Here is a 20,165-nt window from a genome sequence, read left to right as displayed (position 1 = left end):
GCATATAAGCCTCTGTAATGACATATACATATGCATGTACTAATCTCATCAAAATACATAGCAATAATAATAACAGCAAAAAATATATCTTACCACTGTATAAGCTGAACGGACCTACATGGGTTCTCAATCCTACGGAGAAGTTACTTGCTCACGGCACATTGTTCTAATTAAATGTAAACGCAAGCATAGACCAGCTGAATTGGATTATTTTCAGTCTTAAAGTCACAGAAAGCACGCCATATCGAACTCATTGTTAAGGCCAGCAGGGGCCAAAGTTTTAAATAAAAATATCATTTTCATCTCTTGTCGGTGTAATATTTTATTTATGTCTTGTGATTTATAGAGTTGTTGTTTGTATTTCCACAGGACAAAAAATCTTATGTCATCCGCAGAATGTCCTTTTTCCAGAAAGTGCCCTGTTAAGGGGGCTTCCAATATTTTTGCGCGAACACGCGCCCTAGAGCACTTTGTGGAAAAAGGACATTCTGCAGATGACATAAGATTTTTTGTGAATTTCCTGCATTGTGCAGGGGGTTTGACTTGATGACCCTGGTGGTCCCTTCCAGCTCTGATTCTATATCTTCCTGCCCATTTCAGCTTCTTGTCAGGTGGAGACAGGAGCCTCTCCTCTCCCCATGCCACAGTTCCACACACAAAATGGCTTCCTTAGATCTTGAAGGACATCATGCTAGGTCATTGTGCTTCCCACTTTTAGAAGAACAGCCCTGCTAGATCAGACCATTGAGGGTCCATCTAGTCCAACATCCTGTCTCACACAGTGGCCAACCAGTTCTTCTGAAAGGCCAAAAATAGGGCATAGAGTCTGAGGCCTTCCCCAACGATGCCTCCTGGCACTGGTATTCAGAGGTTTTTCTGCCTCTCTGTATGGAGGCTCCCCTTAACCACCACGGCTAGTAGCTACTGATAGACGGTTTTATTTTCAGTCAAGTCACATCTGACTTACGATGACCCCGTAGGGTTTTCAAGTCAAGGGACATTCAGAAGTGGTTTGCCATTGTCTGCCCTCCACATCATGTCCCTAGCGTTCCTTGGAGGTCTCTCATCCAACTACTTGACAGGGTCAAGGCTGAGAGTGTGACTGGCCCAAGGTCACCCAGCATGTTTCCATGGAAGAGTCTGGGTTTCTCAGATCCTAGTCCGACACCTTAACCACTACACCATGCTGGCTCTCTACTGCTAGACCTATCCCCCATGAATCGGTCTAATCCCCCGTTAACACTGTCCATGCCCATGGCCATCACTACAGTCACTGGCAGTGAATTCCAGATTTTAATCATTCATAATGTGACGATGTATTTCCTTTTTTCTGACCTGAATCTACTGCCCATCAGTTTCATTGGATGCCCTAGAGTTTGAGTATTTAGGGAATGGGGGGGGGGGAGTCACTGGCACTGGAATATGAGGATAATACGTTTCAGGAGCAAGCAAACCTGAAAAATCCTTTGTTGTTATTGTGGAGGGGTTTTCCCCCCCTTTTGCACTGAGAGTGTAAAAAATGTCCCCTCACTTAACTTTTCAAGTATGGGACTCAGCAAATGGCACCGTTTCAGGGAGCTGGCTGACAATCCCACACTCCCTCTTTGGCACAAATCTGGGTCCTTGGGTCAGTGACAGAGTTCCTGCTTGGGTTGCAAAAGGTTCCAGGTTCAATCCCCACCAATTCTGATTCTGCACTCCTTTTGAGGTAGGTGTTGTGAAACACTTCAGCCTGATACTTCAACAGGGAAAGAGATCAAGTATTTGGCTCACAGGGGTTGGCAGTTGTCAAGCGAGTCATGATCAGCCACTGAAGGAGTTTGCGGTGAAGTTCCTGGCTTCTCTGTTTATAGAAGGGTTGCCAACCCACTTGGATCAGCTCAGAGTCTCTGCAGGGATTGATTTGGCATTTCTAGCACAAAGGAGGTGTTCTAACACTGAGCTGTGGTCCCTGGAGTAACTGGCTGGTTTGGCTGGGCACTTTACATCAATTCAATTCAATTGAAAAACCTTTAATGGCATAATTACTACTACAGTTGTTACAGTTACAGTTGTTACAAGATAATCATAAAACCTAGTATCAATAAGATGAGCTCAAAAATCAAAGGTTGCAAGCTTTTGAATTTTCATCACTTCCAGCAGAAAATTGGCAACATCTACAGTAATCTTTGGAGCAGAATCATTTAGTAGTAGTTGACATTTTGCTTTGTTGGATAGATAATATTTTGGATGTATCCAATTTTTAAGCCTTTTCTCACGGGATATTTGGTATAGGGGACAGTCAAGCAGTATATGGTCAATCGTGTCCAGGGAATTGGACTCACAGGTACAAAGCCGTTCCTGTATTGGGATTTGATGGAACCTTCCATACAACATCCTTGAAGGGAAGGCGTTGACCCTGGCAAGAGAGAAGGCTCTGCGAAGGGAGGGGATGTCCAAATTATAAAAATAATAGAGAATACTGTCCGTTTTGTTCATAAGACCCAGCGCAGCAGAGGAGCAAACCGGGGGTTGAGTGTGATGTAGCCTCTGCAGTTCTATATCTAAGAAGCGTTGCTTAACAATTTTAAAAATGTGAGCCTCAGAAGTTGAGCCCAAGTCTTCCAGGGAGACTCCAGTAGATTTTATTTTGGCCAAGATTATGCGGTCCCAGGAAGTGTTATGAAGTTCTTTCAGCAGCAGTGATAAAAGAGAACCACACTCTGATCTGAAATACAATTTAAGCCAGAAACGAATAGTTATTAGCCAAGCCTTTGTTTCACACAAACTTTGGCCTAACTCAGAATAAATTGCATAATAAGAGACACATCGTGGAAAAGCCAGAATTTGTCTAAAAAAGTTTCCTTGAAAGGATTCCAGATCGCGGTTAAAGGCATTGATCCAAATTGGAATTCCGTATAAGATCCGAGGTAAGATTTTGGAATTGAATACCTTAACTGCGGCAGGGACAAATTGGTTGCCCTTATAGAAAAAGAATGTCTTTAATTGGCTCAAGGATATTCTCCCTAGTTTGACAGCTCTATTTCTGTGTACTACCCATTTCAGATTATAGTTGAAGGTAATGCCCAAATATTTAAAACTCTTCACCTGATGTATTTTGGCCTTACCTATACACCAGGTAAAGGGGGACCACTTCTTAGAAAATACCAAGATGTTAGTTTTAGAATAATTGATATTAAGAACGTTTAGATGGCAATAATTTTCAAATGCCCCAAGGTATCGTTTGAGGCCAATCTTGGACTAGGATAAAATGGCAGTATCATCAGAGTATAAAAGAAGAGGTACGGCTTTACCTCCTAATTTTGGCGGATGGCCATTGATGGATCTAAAGAGCAAGCAAGGTCTGACTGAAATAAGTTAAAAAGAAGGGGAGCAAGGATGCAGCCTTGCTACACACCCTTGTTCGAAGGAATTTTATCAATAAGGTCACCTTTAGAAGAATATTTTACCTGGCAAGTTGTAGATGAGTGAAGTTTTTTTATAAGAAATAAGAGACGGGCACTTTACATTCTTCCTTAGGTTTCTCCCCAAACCCCACCCGAGCATTTTCATCCCATGACAAGCCAAGATGCCCACCCCACAATTGGGATGTAAAGGGAACATTTTTCCCCAAAACAATGCATATTTAAATAGTGGAATTCCCTGCCCCAGGATGTGCTGATGGCTGCCAGCTTGGAAGGCTCTAAGAGGGCTAGTCTTATGCTCTTCTCTCTGGGAAGTTTAGATTAGCTTCATGTGTTTTATTTCCCTAGATCTCTATAGCCTTTATGTTGTGAAAGTCTTTCCCTATGTGCTGATGATCCAGATCCTACAACTCTGTAGCAGTAAATAAAGATTTGGTCTCTTTTTTAAAAATTCAGACTGTATTCAAAGACCTTCACTTGAACACCTGTTCACTTCTTCAAGCATGCCCAGAGAAAGGGGAGTGGGAGCTCGGAGCAGCCATCCTCTCATGCACACAGAGACTCTAACTGAGCCCCCAACTGCTGGTAAACAGACAGGCACTAGTTTAGTTAAGGTGGTGGCAGACAGGAGGATAGTTTAGGTGGTGGAAGACAGGCAGGGAGAAGCAGGAGAAACACCTCACTCCACGTGCATGTATGCAACCCCAATTTCCTAACACATGGGGGAATTCAGAGTGGGATTTCAGGTGACTAACAGTAGCCTGGAGATGAACACCCATGGAAGTCACAGGAAGAAAACAGAAGCTTCCAGAAGAAAGAAGAAGAAGAGTTGGTTTTTATATGCCGACTTTCTCTACCATTTAAGGGAGATTCAAACTGGTTTATGATCACCTTCCCTTCCCCTCCCCACAACAGACAACCTGTGAGATAGGTGAGGCTGAGAGAATGTGACTTGCCCAAGGTCACCCAGCTGGCTTCATGTGTAGGAGTGGGGAAACAAATCCAGTTCACCAGATTAGCCTATGCCACTCATGTGGAGGAGTGGGGAATCAAACCCGGTTCTCCAGATCAGACTCCACCGCTCCAAACCACCGCTTTAAACTACTACACCACACTAAAACAAAGAGATTCAAAACTGGCCATAATTTCAAAAACCTTTGTCAGGTCCCCTTTTCAAGACTGAAAAGGCCCATAATCTGAAGCCTTTCCTCACAGGGAAAGTGCTCCCACCCCCACTCCCCAATCATCTTGGTTGCCCTCTTCTCTATTTTCTCCAGCACTCCAATGTCTTTTTTGAGATACAGTGACCAGAACAGCACTCAGTTTCCCAAATGTCCACTTTGGGGGGAAAGGTGGGGTATCATGTTTGTTATTATTACATTTTGAATATGGTTTGGCAAAAAGGATGGATGCACAGGCCAGTAGTTCATCCTGCAACTCTCTTGGCAGGAGGCAGAACTGCACAGCCTAGTCAAACGATCATTAAATCTGGCGAGAGGAGCAAGCAGGGCAGAGAACCTGTTCCTAAACAAGATAATCTATTAAACCTACAAGGTCTGTGGCACCCCTCTATGTCTTCATGAGGTAGGACAAATAACTCACATTTTGTAATAAATTATATTCCAAACATTTCAGCTGAGAACTGAACATGCCATAACCAATATCAGTTCAACAGCTGTATAATCCAGGCCTCATTTGAAACATGGAAGAATAGAGTTGGAAGGGACCTCCAAGGTCCAACCCCTTGCACAATGCAGGCAAATCACAACTACCTCCCCCCACCCCAACTTCTGCAGCGACCCCTGCTGCATGCTCAGAGGAAGGCACAAATCCTCCAGGATCTATGGCCAATCTGGCTGGAGGAAAATTCCTTTCTGACTCTCAAATGGTGATTGGCATTACCCTGGGCATGTAAGAAAGGGCCGAACACTTGACTCATCCCTTCCTGCCCTCCCTCTCATGAGCCACCTAAGTCCACTGAATCAGCATTGCAGCCACATGGCCATCGGGCCTCTGCTTTAATAGCTCCAAAGAAGAAGAGCCCACCACCTTGCAGAGAGGCCAGAGGAACTGCTCTAACGGTCATGAAGTTCTTTCTAATGTTTAACCAAAACATGTTCTGAGTCAGGCCCATGCCCCTCAATGCATGTCTGTTTGTCACAACGCTGGAATAGTGTATTGAGCAGTTAGGTCCCAAAGCTCGCAACAACCTGTGACACGCTTATTCCCACCCAAAATAATTGTTTAACCATTTTTATACAGTTTTCAGTACCATAAAACAATTATTTTAGCCACATACTCAAACACAATTAAATTACTGTGGTATTGAGCAAAAAAAGCCATTTTTCTGATGTTTTTTTAAGAAGGGAAGCGGGGGAATTTATAATATTCCCATCCTGTTGCCCATCAATGCAAAGATGACAACATAAATTGTATCACTGTTGAATCTGTTCTCTCTCTTTCTTGCAATGGAGGAAGGCCTTTTACTATAATTATCAGCTCAGTGACCAAACGCTCCCAGGCCTACTGTATTTTCACAGGTTCCTTTTTCTCCTCCAGCAGTAACCATTAAAAAAAGTTTATTTTAAAGAAAATGACACTAACAATTATTCTTACTTCCAGCCCAACAAGCTAATGCTGAATTTAGCACCAAAAATCTAGATTAAGATGCCTGGCATCTTGCAAAACTGAAGATCTTGCAAAACTGGCATCACACTTATGGTTCCATCCACATTCCAAGCAGTGATGTGGCTCCTCCTCTGTTGTGGATTCATTCATGAACAATTAGCCTGTCACTCCGAGGAAAGCTCTTTCCACAATCCAAAAATGGCTATGGTTTCCCAAGTGTGAATTTGTCGATGGGTAATGCTCTTTCCACTCTAAGCGTTTATAAGGTTTATCCCCAGTGTGGATGCACTAATGGACAGTAAACTCTGAACACTGAGCAAAGCCCATTGCACACTGCAATCATTTATAAGGTTTCTCCCCACTGTGTATGCGTTTATGGATGGTAAAGTCTGAACTCCGAGCAAAGCTCTTTCCACACTCCAAGCATTCATATGGTTTCTCGCCAGGATGGATAAGTTGATGGGCAGTAAGATGTGAACTCTGAGCAAAGCTCTTTCCACACTCCAAGCATTTATAAGGTTTCTCCTCCATGTGGATATACTGATGTCTAGTAAGGTTTGAGCTGTCAGCAAAGTTCTTTCCACACTCCAAGCATTTATAAGGTTTCTCCCCAGTGTGTATGCGTTGATGGACAGTAAGCTCTGGACTTGAAGCAAAGCTCTTTCCACACTGCAAGCATTTATAAGGTTTCTCCCCAGTGTGGATACGCTGATGTTTAGTAAGGTTTGAATTGTCAGCAAAGTTCTTTCCACACTGCAAGCATACATAAGGTTTCTCCCCAGTGTGGATACGCTGATGGACAGTAAGCTTTGAACTCTGAGCAAAGCACATTCCGCACTGCAAGCATTCATAAGGTTTCTCACCAGTGTGGCTACACTGATGGATAGTAAGCTGTGATCTCCGAGCAAAGCTCTTTCCACACTCCAAGCATTCATACGGTTTCTCCCCAGTGTGGATACGTTGATGGGCAGTAAGATGTGAATTCTGAGGAAAGCTCTTTCCACAATGCAAGCATTTATAAGGTTTCTCCCCAGTGTGGATACGCTGATGGACAGTAAGCTTTGAACTCTGAGCAAAGTTCTTTCCACACTGAAAGCATACATAAGGTTTCTCCCCAGTGTGGATACGCTGATGGACAGTAAGCTTTGAACTCTGAGCAAAGCTCTTTCCACACTGCAAGCATTTATAAGGTTTCTCCCCACTGTGTATGCGTTGATGGACAGTAAGCTCTGGACTTGAAGCAAAGCTCTTTCCACACTGCAAGCATTGATAAGGTTTCTCCCCAGTGTGGATATGCTGATGGACAGTAAGCTTTGAACTCTGAGCAAAGCTCTTTCCACACTGCAAGCATTGATAAGGTTTCTCGCCAGTGTGGATATGCTGATGTCTAGTAAGGTTTGAGCTGTCAGCAAAGTTCTTTCCACACTGCAAGCATTTATAAGGTTTCTCCCCAGTGTGGATATGCCGATGTACAGTAAGCTTTGAACTCTGAGCAAAGCTCTTTCCACACTGCAAGCATTGATAAGGTTTCTCCCCAGTGTGGATATGCTGATGTCTAGTAAGGTTTGAACTTCGAGCAAAGTTCTTTCCACACTGCAAGCATTTATAAGGTTTCTCCCCAGTGTGGATACGTTGATGGGCAGCAAGATGTGAATTCTGAGGAAAGCTCTTTCCACACTGCAAGCATTTATCAGGTTTCTCCCCTGTGTGGATTCTCCAGTGTGTACCAAACACCTGGGATTCTGCAGCCTGAGAAGCAGAACATTCCTTCCCCCTCTTCCTTTTTGTTCCAGTATTTCTCTTCTGCTGTTTTTCAGCAAATAGTAGGTGTTGTGGTTCACCCTTGGGCTTTTTCTGGGCATCAGTCGCTGCAATAAAGATAAACTACTTGTAAGACCTTCAAGCAAAGGCAAAAATCAAGTAAAGAATGTCATTTCCTGCTCTTCATAATGAAAGAACTGGAATCACTTAAAGGAGAGACAAATCCAGCCATGTATAAATTAGCTGGTGGGTAGTTCTAGCAGAGACAAGGTAGTCCAGTGGAACCTCCATGTTTAGAGGCAGTATCTCTCTAAAGAGGGATGCTTTGGAGCTGCTCCTCTATTTGAGAAACTTCCAGGGACTCTAGTTGACCACTGTGTGAAACAGGAGGCTGGACTAGAGGTACCTCTAGCAAATCTCTTTCTATATTCGAACACACAACTGACTGCATTCACTGGACAGTGAGTTTGGAGCAGAGCTTTACACCTGAACTAAGGAGACCCAATTTGCGCTCCAAACTTATGAAGCTCACCATTCTCTCCACTCCCCGAAATGTTCGGCCTCCCAAGCCCTATGTTCTGTAGCCCAGCCTGCAGAGCTGAGACAAGTGGTGACTGGAGACTGGTCATTTCCAGTGGCGGCCCCTCATCTGGGGAATGTCCCCTCCTTGAAACTTGCCTGGAGCTGACCTAGCCAGGTGAAAACATTTCTTTCCAACTAGGCTTTAACTTGGGCTCTTTTTAGGCTTTAACTAGGCTCTTTTTAGCCGTTTTAAAGGTTTATCTTTTTAGCTGTTTTACAGGGGCCCTGTAAGCCACTGACTAGTTTCTATATTTTTTATGTGCTGAGTATTTTACTTTTTCAAGGAGGGATCCTTGAAAAGGGGTTTGTCAGGGAACTATCAGAGTAGCCTAGGAAAGAAACTTCAGCAATGGATCACAGCACTGTGGCTAGTGAGGGAGCTGAGGCAGTAACATGCAAGGTCTGTGGCATGTTTGTCTTTTTACCTGAGGGTAACATTAATTACACTTGCAGAAAGTGTAAGTTGGTAGCCCTGCTGGAGGAGAAGATACAGGGTCTTGAGACACACTTGTCCACACTCCATTTTTTAAAGGAAGGTGAAGAGTTCATGGACAGAACTCATGAAGCTCTCTTTAGCGAGCAACAGGAGCAGGAGAATAAGGAATCTGAACAAATGGAGGTACAAGCTACACAGGAGGAAAATGCACGGAAGAATGTTGCCCACAGGAGTAGGAAAATCAGGACACATCCTCATCCTCTCTTGCTCAGCAATCAGTTCCAGGATCTCCCAATAGATACTGATTCTGGACCACTGGAACAAGAGCTATCCCCCACAAAGCGTGAAAGAAATTTCTCAGGCTCCTGCGCATGAGAGGACTCAATCTTCCGCTCCACAGTTTAGGAAGAGGCGTGTTCTTGTAATTGGGGATTCCCTCCTGAGAGGGGTAGAGTCTAAAGTATGCCGACCTGACTTGTTGTCCCGAGAGGTCTGCTGTTTACCGGGTGCACGCATCCAGGATGTGACGGAAAGGCCCTGCTGGATCAGACCAAGGCCCATCAAGTCCAGCAGTCTGTTCACACAGTGGCCAACCAGGTGCCTCTAGGAAGCCCACAAACGAGTGCAGCAGCACCATCCTGCCTGTGTTCCACCGCACCCAAAATAATAGGCATGCTCCTCTGATACCAGAGAGAATAGGTATGCAGCATGACTAGTATCCATTCTAACTAATAGCCATGAATACCCCTCTCCTCCATGAATATGTCCACTCCCCTCTTAAAGCCCTCCAAGCTGGCAGCCATCACCACAACTCGGGGCAGGGAGTTCCACAATTTAACTATGCGTTGTGTGAAAAAATATTTCCTTTTATCTGTTTTGAATCTCTCGCCCTCCAGCTTTAGCAGATGACCCTGTGTTCTAGTATTATGAGAGAGGGAGAAAAACCTCTCCCTGTCCACTCTCTCCAAACCATGCATAATTTTATAGACCTCTATCATGTCTCCCCTTAGCCACCTTCTTTCCAAGCTAAACAGCCCTAAGCATCCTAACCGCTCCCCATAGGACAGTTGCTCTAGTCCCCTAATCATTTTAGTTGCTCTTTTCTGCGCCTTCTCAAGCTCTGTAATATTCTTTTTTAGGTGTGGCGACCAGAACTGTACACAGTATTCCAAGTGTGGTCTCACCATAGATTTGTACAAGGGCAGTATGATATCAGCAGTTTTATTTTCTATTATTCGTCTAATTATGGCCAGCATAGAATTTGCCAGCCGCACACTGGGTTGACATCTTCATTGAGCTATCCACTACCACCCCAAGATCCCTTTCTTGGTCTGTCGCTGCCAGCACAGATCCCATCAGTGTATATGTGAAGTTGGGATTTTTTGCCCCAATATGCATCACTTTACACTTACTCACATTGAATCTCATTTGCCATTTTAATGCCCATTCGTCCAGTATGCAGAGATCCTTCTGGGGCTCTTCAGATTCCGATTTTGTTTTAACCACCCTAAATAATTTGGTGTCATCTGCAAACTTGGCTACTTCACTGTTTAACCCCAACTCCAGGTCATTGGTGAACAGGTTGAAAAGCACCGGTCCCAACACAGATCCCTGAGGCACCCCACTGCTCACATCCCTCCATTGTGAGAACTGACCATTGATTCCTACTCTCTGCTTCCTATTTTTCAGCCAGCTCTCAATCCATAAGAGCACTTGTCCTCTTATCCCATGACTATAAAGTTTGCTTAGCAGTCTTTGGTGGGGGACTTTGTCAAAAGTGTTTTGGAAATCCAAATACACAATATCCGCAGGCTCATTCCTGTCCACATGCTTATTGACGCTTTCAAAAAACTCTAATAGGTTAGTGAGACAGGACCAGAAGCCATTTTGGGTTTTGCCCAGCAGACCTAGCCCTTCTATTTGCTTGACAATTCTATCTTTAATAATGCTTTCCACTAATTTACCAGGAACAGACGTTAAGCTAACTGGCCTGTAATTTCCTGGGTCCCCCCTGGAACCTTTTTTATAAATGGGTGTTACATTGGCCATTCTCCAGTCCTCTACTACAGAGGCTGATCGAAGGGGCATATTACATATCTTTGTCATGTCATGTCAGACTAATCTTATCTCCTTTTTTGAGAAAGTTACTACCTTGCTGGATCAGAGGAATGCTGTAGACATAGTTTATCTAGATTTCAGTAAGGCTTTTGATAAGGTTCCACATAGTATTCTAGTTGACAAATTGGGAAAATGTGGTTTAGATCCTATTATTGTTAGGTGGCTTTGCAACTGGTTGACAGATCGTACCCAAAGAGTGCTGGTTAATGGTTCTTCATCCACATGGAGAGAAGTGACTAGTGGAGTTCCTCAGGGATCTGTGCTGGGCCCTGTGTTGTTCAACATCTTTGTAAATGATTTGGATGAAGGAATAGAGGGGATGCTTATTAAATTTGCAGATGATACTAAATTGGGAGGGGTAGCAAATCTGGTAGAAGACACAGCCAAGATGCAGGATGATCTTGACAGGCTGGAGAAGTGGGCTAGAACTAATAAAATGCACTTCAACAAAGACAAATGTAAAGTTCTGCATTTAGTTAGGAAAAATCAAATGCATAATTATAGGATGGGGAGGACTTGTCTGAGCAGTAGTGTGTGTGAAAAGGATCTTGGGGTCTTAAGACCGAACACTGAACATGAGTCAGCAGTGTGATGCAGTAGCTAAAAAGGCAAATGCAGTCTTGGGCTGCATTAACAGAAGTTAATGTGATGTCCAGATCACGTGAAGTGATGGTATCGCTTTACTCCACTCTGGTTAGACCTCAACTAGAGCACTGTGTTCAGTTTGGGGCACCACAATTTAAGAAAGATGTAGACAAGCTGGAACGTGTCCAGAGGAGGGCAACAAAGATGGCGAGGGGTCTGGAGACCAAGTCCTACGAGGAAAGGTTGAAGGAGCTGGGTATGTTTAGCCTGAGGAGGAGAAGACTGAGAGGGGATATGATAACCATGTTCAAGTACTTGAGGGGCTGTCATACAGAGGATGGTGCTGAGTTGTTTTCTGTTGCCCAAGAAGGTCGGACCAGAACCAACGTGTTGAAATTAAATCAAAAGAGTTTCCGTCTAGACATTAGGAAGAGTTTTCTAACAGAGCGGTTCCTCAGTGGAACAGGCTTCCTTGGGAGGTGGTAAGCTCTTCTTCCATGGAGGTTTTTAAGAAGAGGTTAGATGGCCATCTGTCAGCAATACTGATTCTGTGACCTTAAGCAGATGATGAGAGGGAGGGCATCTTGGCCATCTTCTGGTCACTAGGGGTGTAGGGGGGAGGTAGTTGTGAATTTCCTGCATTGTGCAGGGGGTTTGACTTGATGACCCTGGTGGTCCCTTCCAACTCTATGATTCTAAGGTAAAGGTAAAAGTCCCCTGTGCAAGCACCGGGTCATTCCTGACCTATGGGGTGACATCACATCCCAGCATTTCCTAGGCAGACTTTGTTTATGAGGTGGTTTGCCAGTGCCTTCCCCAGTCATCTTCCCTTTGCCCCCAGCAAGCTGGGTACTCATTTTACCGACCTCGGAAGGATGGAAGGCTGAGTCAACCTTGAGCAGGCTATCTGAAACCAACCTCCGTTGGGGTTGAACTGAGGTTGTGAGCAGATCTGGGACTAGAGTACTGCAGCTTACCACTCTGCACCACGGGGCTTTTTTTGTTTTAGGGTCTTCTTTAAATTTAAGAAGCGTTCTCAGGAAAATATTGAGGAAATTTTAAATTTAAAATCTTTAAATTTTAAATCTTTAAATTTAAGGAGCGTTCTCAGGAAAATATTGAGGAAAATTCGTGACTCTATTACACTCTTCTTGTCCCCCTGGATTTTTAAACTGATCGTTTAGAGTAGACAGTATTTAGGATTAACGTGTTTTAAAGCTGAGCACCCAATAAACATTTCCCGTCATTCTTAGGTACAAACCAGCCAGCATTTTGTTCCTCTATTAACTTCACACTTGAGAAAGCTTTCCTGGCCATTCTCAGGTTGTTGCCTCTTGAGAAATCCCTCTGTTCCCCAACTGATGAAATTTAGCCCAAGAGAAGTCCTACCCGCTTCCACCACACAATTAGGAGGATACCTGCCGATCTCTCTGTTTCTTCTGTGTCTTGGACAAGTGGATCTCTTGCTACTTCCACTTGGGACATGGAATCAGACTTGAGAAGCAGAAGTCCTTCTTCAGGGGAAAGAAACAGACCAGTGACTTCCAGACATTCCAACTCTATGAAATATTCAGATGTTTAAACCAGACTCGAGCGTAGATAGAGCCACCCTTTCCCTCCAGCCTAGAATAAGAAAAATGCACCTGCCCAACTGAAACAGAGAAGCTTCAGAGGCAGGAATTCTGCAAGTGAAGCTCATCAGGACATAGAGCTGAACTTCACCTGCTGAAATCCAGTTTTTTGTTACCTCAGGGTTCTGCCATCTCGTTTGACTGAATCTGGAGCCATGTCTAAGCCTACATGAGTGTAACAGGAATGAACACAGCAGAAGGGCCCCAATTCATCCCTTCTGCCTCCTCTGCCTCACACTGATCCTCCTCAAGTCCCGGGGAAGGGTGTAATGTCCTCTATGTAAGCAAAGGTCTTTTCAAACTTTGGAAAATGCATATTGAGGGCTCTATACAAATAGTATTCTTGTTGTTGTTATCAGTTCAAATGCTTCTTTCCATGGCTGCTCTGAAAGGCCCAAGAAGAAGCCTCATTGACATCCCACAAATTGTTACTTTGGCCAATCCCTCTCCTGCCCTCTGTTCAATGGATTTTCACCCCCGAGGAACAATGAGGTCATTCAGTCCCCAATGGGTAGTCAGGGGGTGGGGGTGGACTTTCCTCCTCTGTCGTAGACGTTTTCCTTTACAAACCAATATTTTCGCTTCCACACTAATTCTACTGGAGTCCAGTAAGTATGCAGAACCCACTCCCTTGCCTGCCTTTATATCGTCTACATTCCCCTATTCAGAGTCTACACTGGAAGAGCCCTACAAGGATCCTTATTGGTGATGGTGGTGGTGCAAAGTGCTGTCAACACCTGTTGGGTTTTCAAGGCAAGAGATGGACAGAGGTGGTTTGACATAGCCTTCCTTTGCAGAGTGACACTGGACTTCCTTGGTTGTCTCCCATCCAAGTACCCACCTGGAACCACCCTGCTTAGCTTCCATTAGCTGTTGAGATCAGGCTAGTCTGGGCTATTCAGGACAGAGCTGGGGTCCTTCTTAGAAGGAATGGTTTCTGCCTTCAGCATCTCTGAATCAAAGGAAATGAGAGTCTTACCCAGGGAGGCCACATTCTCATGATCGTCCTCCATGACTTCCTTGTGAAGCCTTCTTTGGTCTCGATCCAACAGAGCCCACTCCTCCTCAGTGAAATGAACACATACCTCCTGAAAAATCAACAGACCCTGAAGAGAGAGAGAAGAAACTCCTTTGCCATCACAGATAATGTAACAACCCTACCACTTCTTAGGGGCATTCCAAAAGGACTATATTAGATATTTGATCTCAGGGTTCAAACTTTCATCAGATGTTTTCATTTTCTATCCAGTGAGCAGCACAAATAGCAGCCGAGGGAAAGAGTTGGAGACAGATTCCTCCTGACTTAGGGAACGGCAGAGACACCCAAGGGCATGATCCACAAGTCCACACTTACCCGATCTGGCTGCACAGAAGCCACTTTTTCTCCATCGCAAAGAGATGGCAAAGAAGGGATCATTGGATTTATGCCATCACCTGGAAGGATAAGAAGGTCAATGGAAGATGCAAGGAACAGACAGGGGATAAAAAAGGACACCAAAACAGCCACCAAATCCCAGAACCTCCTTCCATGTGGCTAGTCTATTAGCTCATCCAGAAAAAGGCAGCCTCGCTTTAGTTGAAGGACCAGCAGTTACCCTCTTGACATGGTACTGAGATGACATGGTGAGAGACGCCATCTTTATTCTGTTTTCATGCCTTCTTTCAGGTTTCACCCCCGGTCAACAATCCTAGCCCAAACACTTCATTCGATCTTTCTGAAAAGGTCACCCATGGCTTGATAAATGTGTTGGTAAACTATAAAGGGCAGCCACAGAAGTCACCCAGAAAAGAAGGTTTGCTGGCAGGAGTAAAAAGACAGAATTATGTGTCCTCAGTCAGCCATAGATGAGTGGAGAGGGGAACACCCCCCCCCCCAAATCCCAAGGTTATTCTTCCAGCACAGCAAGAAGAAAACCCGCAGGCCTTTTGGAGCCAGGCCTACCCCACAACAATGCCAGGCTGACAGGAAGGATCGGAACAAAATACCAAAAGAGAATTGATGTTACTAGAATTTGCAGACAGCAGCCGAATTAGGGTTGCCAACCTCCAGGGGTTTCCTGGAGCTCTCCCACTATTACACTTGATCTCCAGATGACCAAGATCACTTTCTGCCGAGAAAATGGCTGCTTTCCAGGGTAGCGCCCTGCTGGGCTCCCTCCCCAAAGCCCACCCTCCCCAGGCTTCACCCCCCCCCAAAAAAAAATCTGCAGGTCTTTCCCAACCCAAAGCTGGTAACTCTTAATCCGAAAGCAGAGAAACAAAGAGGAGAAGTTGCAGAGACGAGATTCCAGAAAGAGCTCCAAGGAAGAGGAGCTTCCAGAGAGTAAATGGGAAACCTCTCTGGGGGAAATGGAGCCCCCCCCCCCCCGGTTAATCACGTCAAGAGAATATTATTGAAATGTGTTGAGAGGAGAGTGTTACGGATACTGTGGACTGCCCAAAAAACAAATCAGTGGGTTCTAGATCAAATCAAGCCAGTAAGGTGAGGCTATTGGTCACTGTGGACATATTATGAGAAGACAAGAGTCACTGGAAAAGAGCAGGAGTCCAGTAGCACCTTAAAGACTAACAAGAATATTTTCTGGCAGGGTATGAACTTTTGTGAGCCACAGCTCACTTCTTCAGATACCTGAAGAAGTGAGCTGTGGCTCACTTCTGAAGATATCTGAAGAAGCGAGCTGTGGCTCACGAAAGCTCCTACCCTGCCAGAAAATATTCTTGTTAGTCTTTCAGGTGCTCCTGGACTCTTGCCCTTTTCTACTACTGCAGAAAGACTAACACGGCGACCCACTGTGCATTATCTTCATGGAAAAGACAGTCATGCTAGGAAAAGTGGAGGGCAGCAGGAAAAGAGGAAGACCCAACAAGAGGTGGATGGACTCTGCAAAGGAAGCCACAGCCCTCAATTTGCAAGACCTGAGGACAGGACAGGACGCTTTGGAGGGCTTTCATTCATAGGGTCGCCATGAGTCGGAAGCGACTGGACGGCACTTAACACACACACACACAGGAGTTTTTTGGGGGGGATTTTTTTTTGCATTGTATCTAATTTTCATATCCCTAGTTTATTAGATCTCTCCTGCTATCTGATTGCATTGTTTAAAACCACGTAACCCACCTTGCGTTTCAGTGAGAAAGGAGAGCTGCAAATAAAGTAAATACCATTAAATGAACGTTTCTCTAACAATTCCTATCCACTTAAGCGGGGAGTCTTTGCAACACCCCCAACGCACCCCCGACTCTCCCACCGTCTAAACCAAGGAGATCTTTTGCAAAGGAAATATCCTCTTCTTGCTTACTTGTTGTTGTTGTTGTTGTTGTTGTTAAAGCCCCCCCCCCGTGCTGTCCTCCTCCCCCCCCCCCGCCGCACTGGCAACTCCCCAGCCAGGCGGCCCAATGCAGCCGGAAGTGGCTGTGGCAAGTCAGGCGGGCTGCTTGGTGGAGGCCCCTCTAGGAATGGAGACTCGTTCCATTTAACCCTTCGGCTGCCTCTCTCCAGGAGGCCAAAGGAAGGACCCCCCCTCTCTTTGAGTGCTATGCAAGAAGCGCGAATAATGAATGAATGAATGCATGAATGAATGAATGAATGAATGAATGAATGAATGAATGAATGCATGAATGAATGAATGAATGCATGAATGAATGAATGAATGAATGAATGCATGAATGAATGAATGAATGAATGAATGAATGCATGAATGAATGAATGAATGCATGAATGAATGAATGAATGCACTCTCAGTCCGCTTCCGCTACACCTTAACGGTCGTGTGCAAGCGGGTTTTGCCCGTCCACAGTCAAATCCCCCTTCAAAGGGCATTATTGAAAGTGCATTATTATTATTATTATTATTATTATTATTATTACTATTACTATTACTATTACTATTACTATTACTATTACTATTATTATTTGGGCTGAGTTTTTGCCCCGCCCCGCCCCGCCCGAGGGCTGCATCTGTTGGCCCAGCGAGGCTCCCTCCGGTTTCCCTGCAAACTGCGGCCAAGAGCAGAGGGGCGGCGACCCTTCCCCCCCCCACCCCAGCCGACCCTCGTCCTTTGGCCCCCAAGGAGTCCAGGGAGGGACCCTGCGGTTCAGAAGGGGACGGAGGGAGGGAGGGAGGGAAGCTAACGTGGAGTCGCTGGATGCGGAGCCCTCCCTGTCTCTATGCCGAGAAATACCATTTGTGGTTCCTAAGAACTGCATGGAGGATGCAGAGACGTTTCTGGCCGGGCTCACTGCCTTGAGCCACGCACAGCACTTCTCAGGCCTCGTTGCTCTGCTCCCTCCCAAGAGGGGCCTTTCTCCTGGGCTGGGCTTGATGTGGGGTCATTTCAGGAGGAGGAGGAGGGATGCCTGCCCCCCAGATGTGCATGGGAGGGAGTGGGGCTGCACGCGCTGGGGATCCTTTGCTTCCCTGCCCACCACCACTGTTTCTTGCCAAGGCCCTCCAACGCTGTGTTTCCCCACCCGGGGGCCAGGACCCACAGTGGGTCGCGAAGCCTCTGCAAGTGGGTGGGGGACCAGCACTCCCCCATGGTCGCCCCTCTGCCCTTTCTGTTGCCGTCTTTGGAAACCCAGTTCTTGTCCCTGGAAACCGTCTCTTCCGTGTCATGCAATAGTGTTGATTTTTCTTCTTCACTACACGCGCATGTTGAGCCATAAAGCATGTCCTGCTGGTTACTCGAGTGAGTTTCTCAGATTCTTGGGGGGGTGGGTGGGTTGGAGGGAGTCCTGGAGGAGGAGAGGGGGCCCCAGAGCTGGGGTGGATCCTCATAAGAACCTCAGAAAGGCCCTGCTGGATGAGACCCAGGCCCATCAAGGCCAGCAGTCTGTTCACACAGGGGCCTCCCAGAAGCCCCCCAACAAGATGACTGCAGCAGCAGCATCCTCAGTGCCGGATTCACGTAAAAGTTAAACAAGCTATAGCTTAGGGCCCCACTCTCTTGGGCCCCCCAAAAAAATTTAAAGGAAAAATGGATGTACATTTCCAAAGTATAAGATAAAATAACAAATACAATAAAAACTACATACAGCAACAGTGTTTTGTGTTGTGTAGGCTCCTATGATGTAAGTAATGGGCCCCGCCTGCTAGCCTGCTCCCTAAAATATCACTGGTTTGCTCATTTCTATATACAGGGTGCCTACAGCCCCCCCGCAAATTTGTTATGTGCAAATGGCTTTAGATACCTATTAGTTCCATAAATTACCATATAGCATATATTCAACACAAAAAACAGCGACAATTTGTTATTGACCACGGACAGCTGGACATATAAAAGGCCCCATTTACCTTCAATAGTTTAGGGCCTCATCAAACCTTAATCCTGCCCTGAGCATCCCGCCTGTGTTCCACAGCACCTAAGATAATGGGCGTGCTCCTCTGATCCTGGAGAGAATAGGCATACGTCATGACTACTATCCATTTTAACGGGGTGTGTGTAAAGTGCCTTCAAGTCGCAGCCGACTCATGGCAACCCCTTTTTGGGTTTTTCATGGCAAGAGGCTAACAGAGGTAGTTTGCCAGTGCCTTCCTCTGCACAGCAACCCTGGTATTCCTTGGTGGTCTCCCATCCAAATACTAACCAGGGCTGACTCTGCTTATAGAATCATAGTTGGAAGGAACCACCAGGGCCATCAAGTCCAACCCCCTGCACAATGCAGGAAATTCACAACTACCTCCCCCCCACACCCCTAGTGACCAGAAGATGGCCAAGATGCCCTCCCTCTCATCATCTGCCTAAGGTCACAGATGCTTAGCTTCTGAGATCTGAAGAGATCCCAGGAGGTGCAGATCTGTTTAAAGGGCCCCCCACGCGCCTTCAGGGAGCGCAGAGGGGTTTAAAGACCCCCCCCCACGCCTTCAGGGAGCTTCCCTGGAGGTGCGCGGGGTGCCATTTAAATAGATCTGCGCCTCCCGGCTGGCGGGGGACCGGACAAGCGCCTCTGCGCTCTCTGCGCAGAGAGCGCAGAGGGGTTTAAAGACCCCCTGCGCGCCTTCAGGGAGCTTCCCTGGAGGCGCACGGGGTGCCCTTCAAAGAGATCTGCGCCTCCCGGCCGGGTGGCACAGATCTATTTAAAGGGCACCCCGCGCGCCTCCAGGGAAGCTCCCTGAAGGTGCGCAGGGGGTCTTTAAACCCCTCCCAGTTCATCACCCTTACCCACCGTCAAGCCAAGGACGCTCCCAGAGTCGCCGCTCCAGCCACGCCGCAGAGGCAGGCTCAATCTGTGCCTGACCGTGCTTCGCGGTTTCTGAAGGGAGCCTGCCTCGTTTGCGGCATGGTGGGGCACTTCGCTGCAACCTGCCCGCTACGCACGGAGCGGCCGAAACACCCGCCATGGCCAGACGGGACTCCCCAAGGGGGATGACGCGCTCGAGGACGAGGCACCGTGGCCGAGCGCAGCATCGCTCTGGGACGGAGGGCGTCCCAGCCCTTCACGTCGAAGAGGCAACCCCAGAGTCATCGCCTGCGGACCCGTCGGGGTCCAGGATTACAATTGCTGTCCCCCTCGGGAGACAGTTCTGCTTCATCGGATGAGGGTGACCACTGGGAAGCCGCTGCCCTTAACCTGGAGTCTCCCCTTGAGTCGCCAAAAAACGGGTTGTGTCTACGGTAGAGGGAGCGCTACTGCAGACAACAGCAGGACCTCCTGTGAAACCTCAAGCTCCCTTGATGGTGAGTGCAGTGGAAGAGACAATGTATGTAGATGTACTTTTGCAACATTATAAGAAGGGTCCCCAACTAAGGGTTAAAGCCTTAGTCGACTAAGGGTGCACCTGCACTTTGATCAATGAAGTCACTTTTAAAGTGCTCCAAGTGAAATCGCTGCCGTTGCCTGCACCCGTCCATTTCACCCAAATGGATGGTAGCGATTTCAGGGGGGGCGGTGGATCGGCACACAGTTGGGGTGGCGATGGGGATTGGCCATCATTGGGAGCAAGTTAACTTCACCATAGTACCCAATGTCCGATACGACATGGTGCTGGGAGTAAACTGGCTCAAGGATCACAGCCCTACT

The 20,165-nt window shown here is 46.4% G+C and overlaps 1 protein-coding gene across 1 annotated transcript in view; it reads right to left on the bottom strand.

Annotated features, from left to right (window-relative positions):
• Positions 1-6,371: 6,371 nt before the first annotated feature.
• The window catches only part of LOC130493381 (zinc finger protein 208-like), a 225,802-nt gene continuing 212,008 nt past the window's right edge, over positions 6,372-20,165 (bottom strand). Inside the window, exon 6 of the mRNA XM_056867101.1 lies at positions 6,372-7,753. Coding sequence (XP_056723079.1) covers positions 6,372-7,753 — 1,382 coding nt within the window. The remainder of the gene's footprint in view (positions 7,754-20,165) is intronic.

The sequence above is a fragment of the Euleptes europaea genome, chromosome 1, assembly GCF_029931775.1.
Source record: "Euleptes europaea isolate rEulEur1 chromosome 1, rEulEur1.hap1, whole genome shotgun sequence".
Lineage (NCBI taxonomy): Eukaryota > Metazoa > Chordata > Lepidosauria > Squamata > Sphaerodactylidae > Euleptes > Euleptes europaea.
This window is presented reverse-complemented; position numbering and strand designations above follow the sequence as displayed.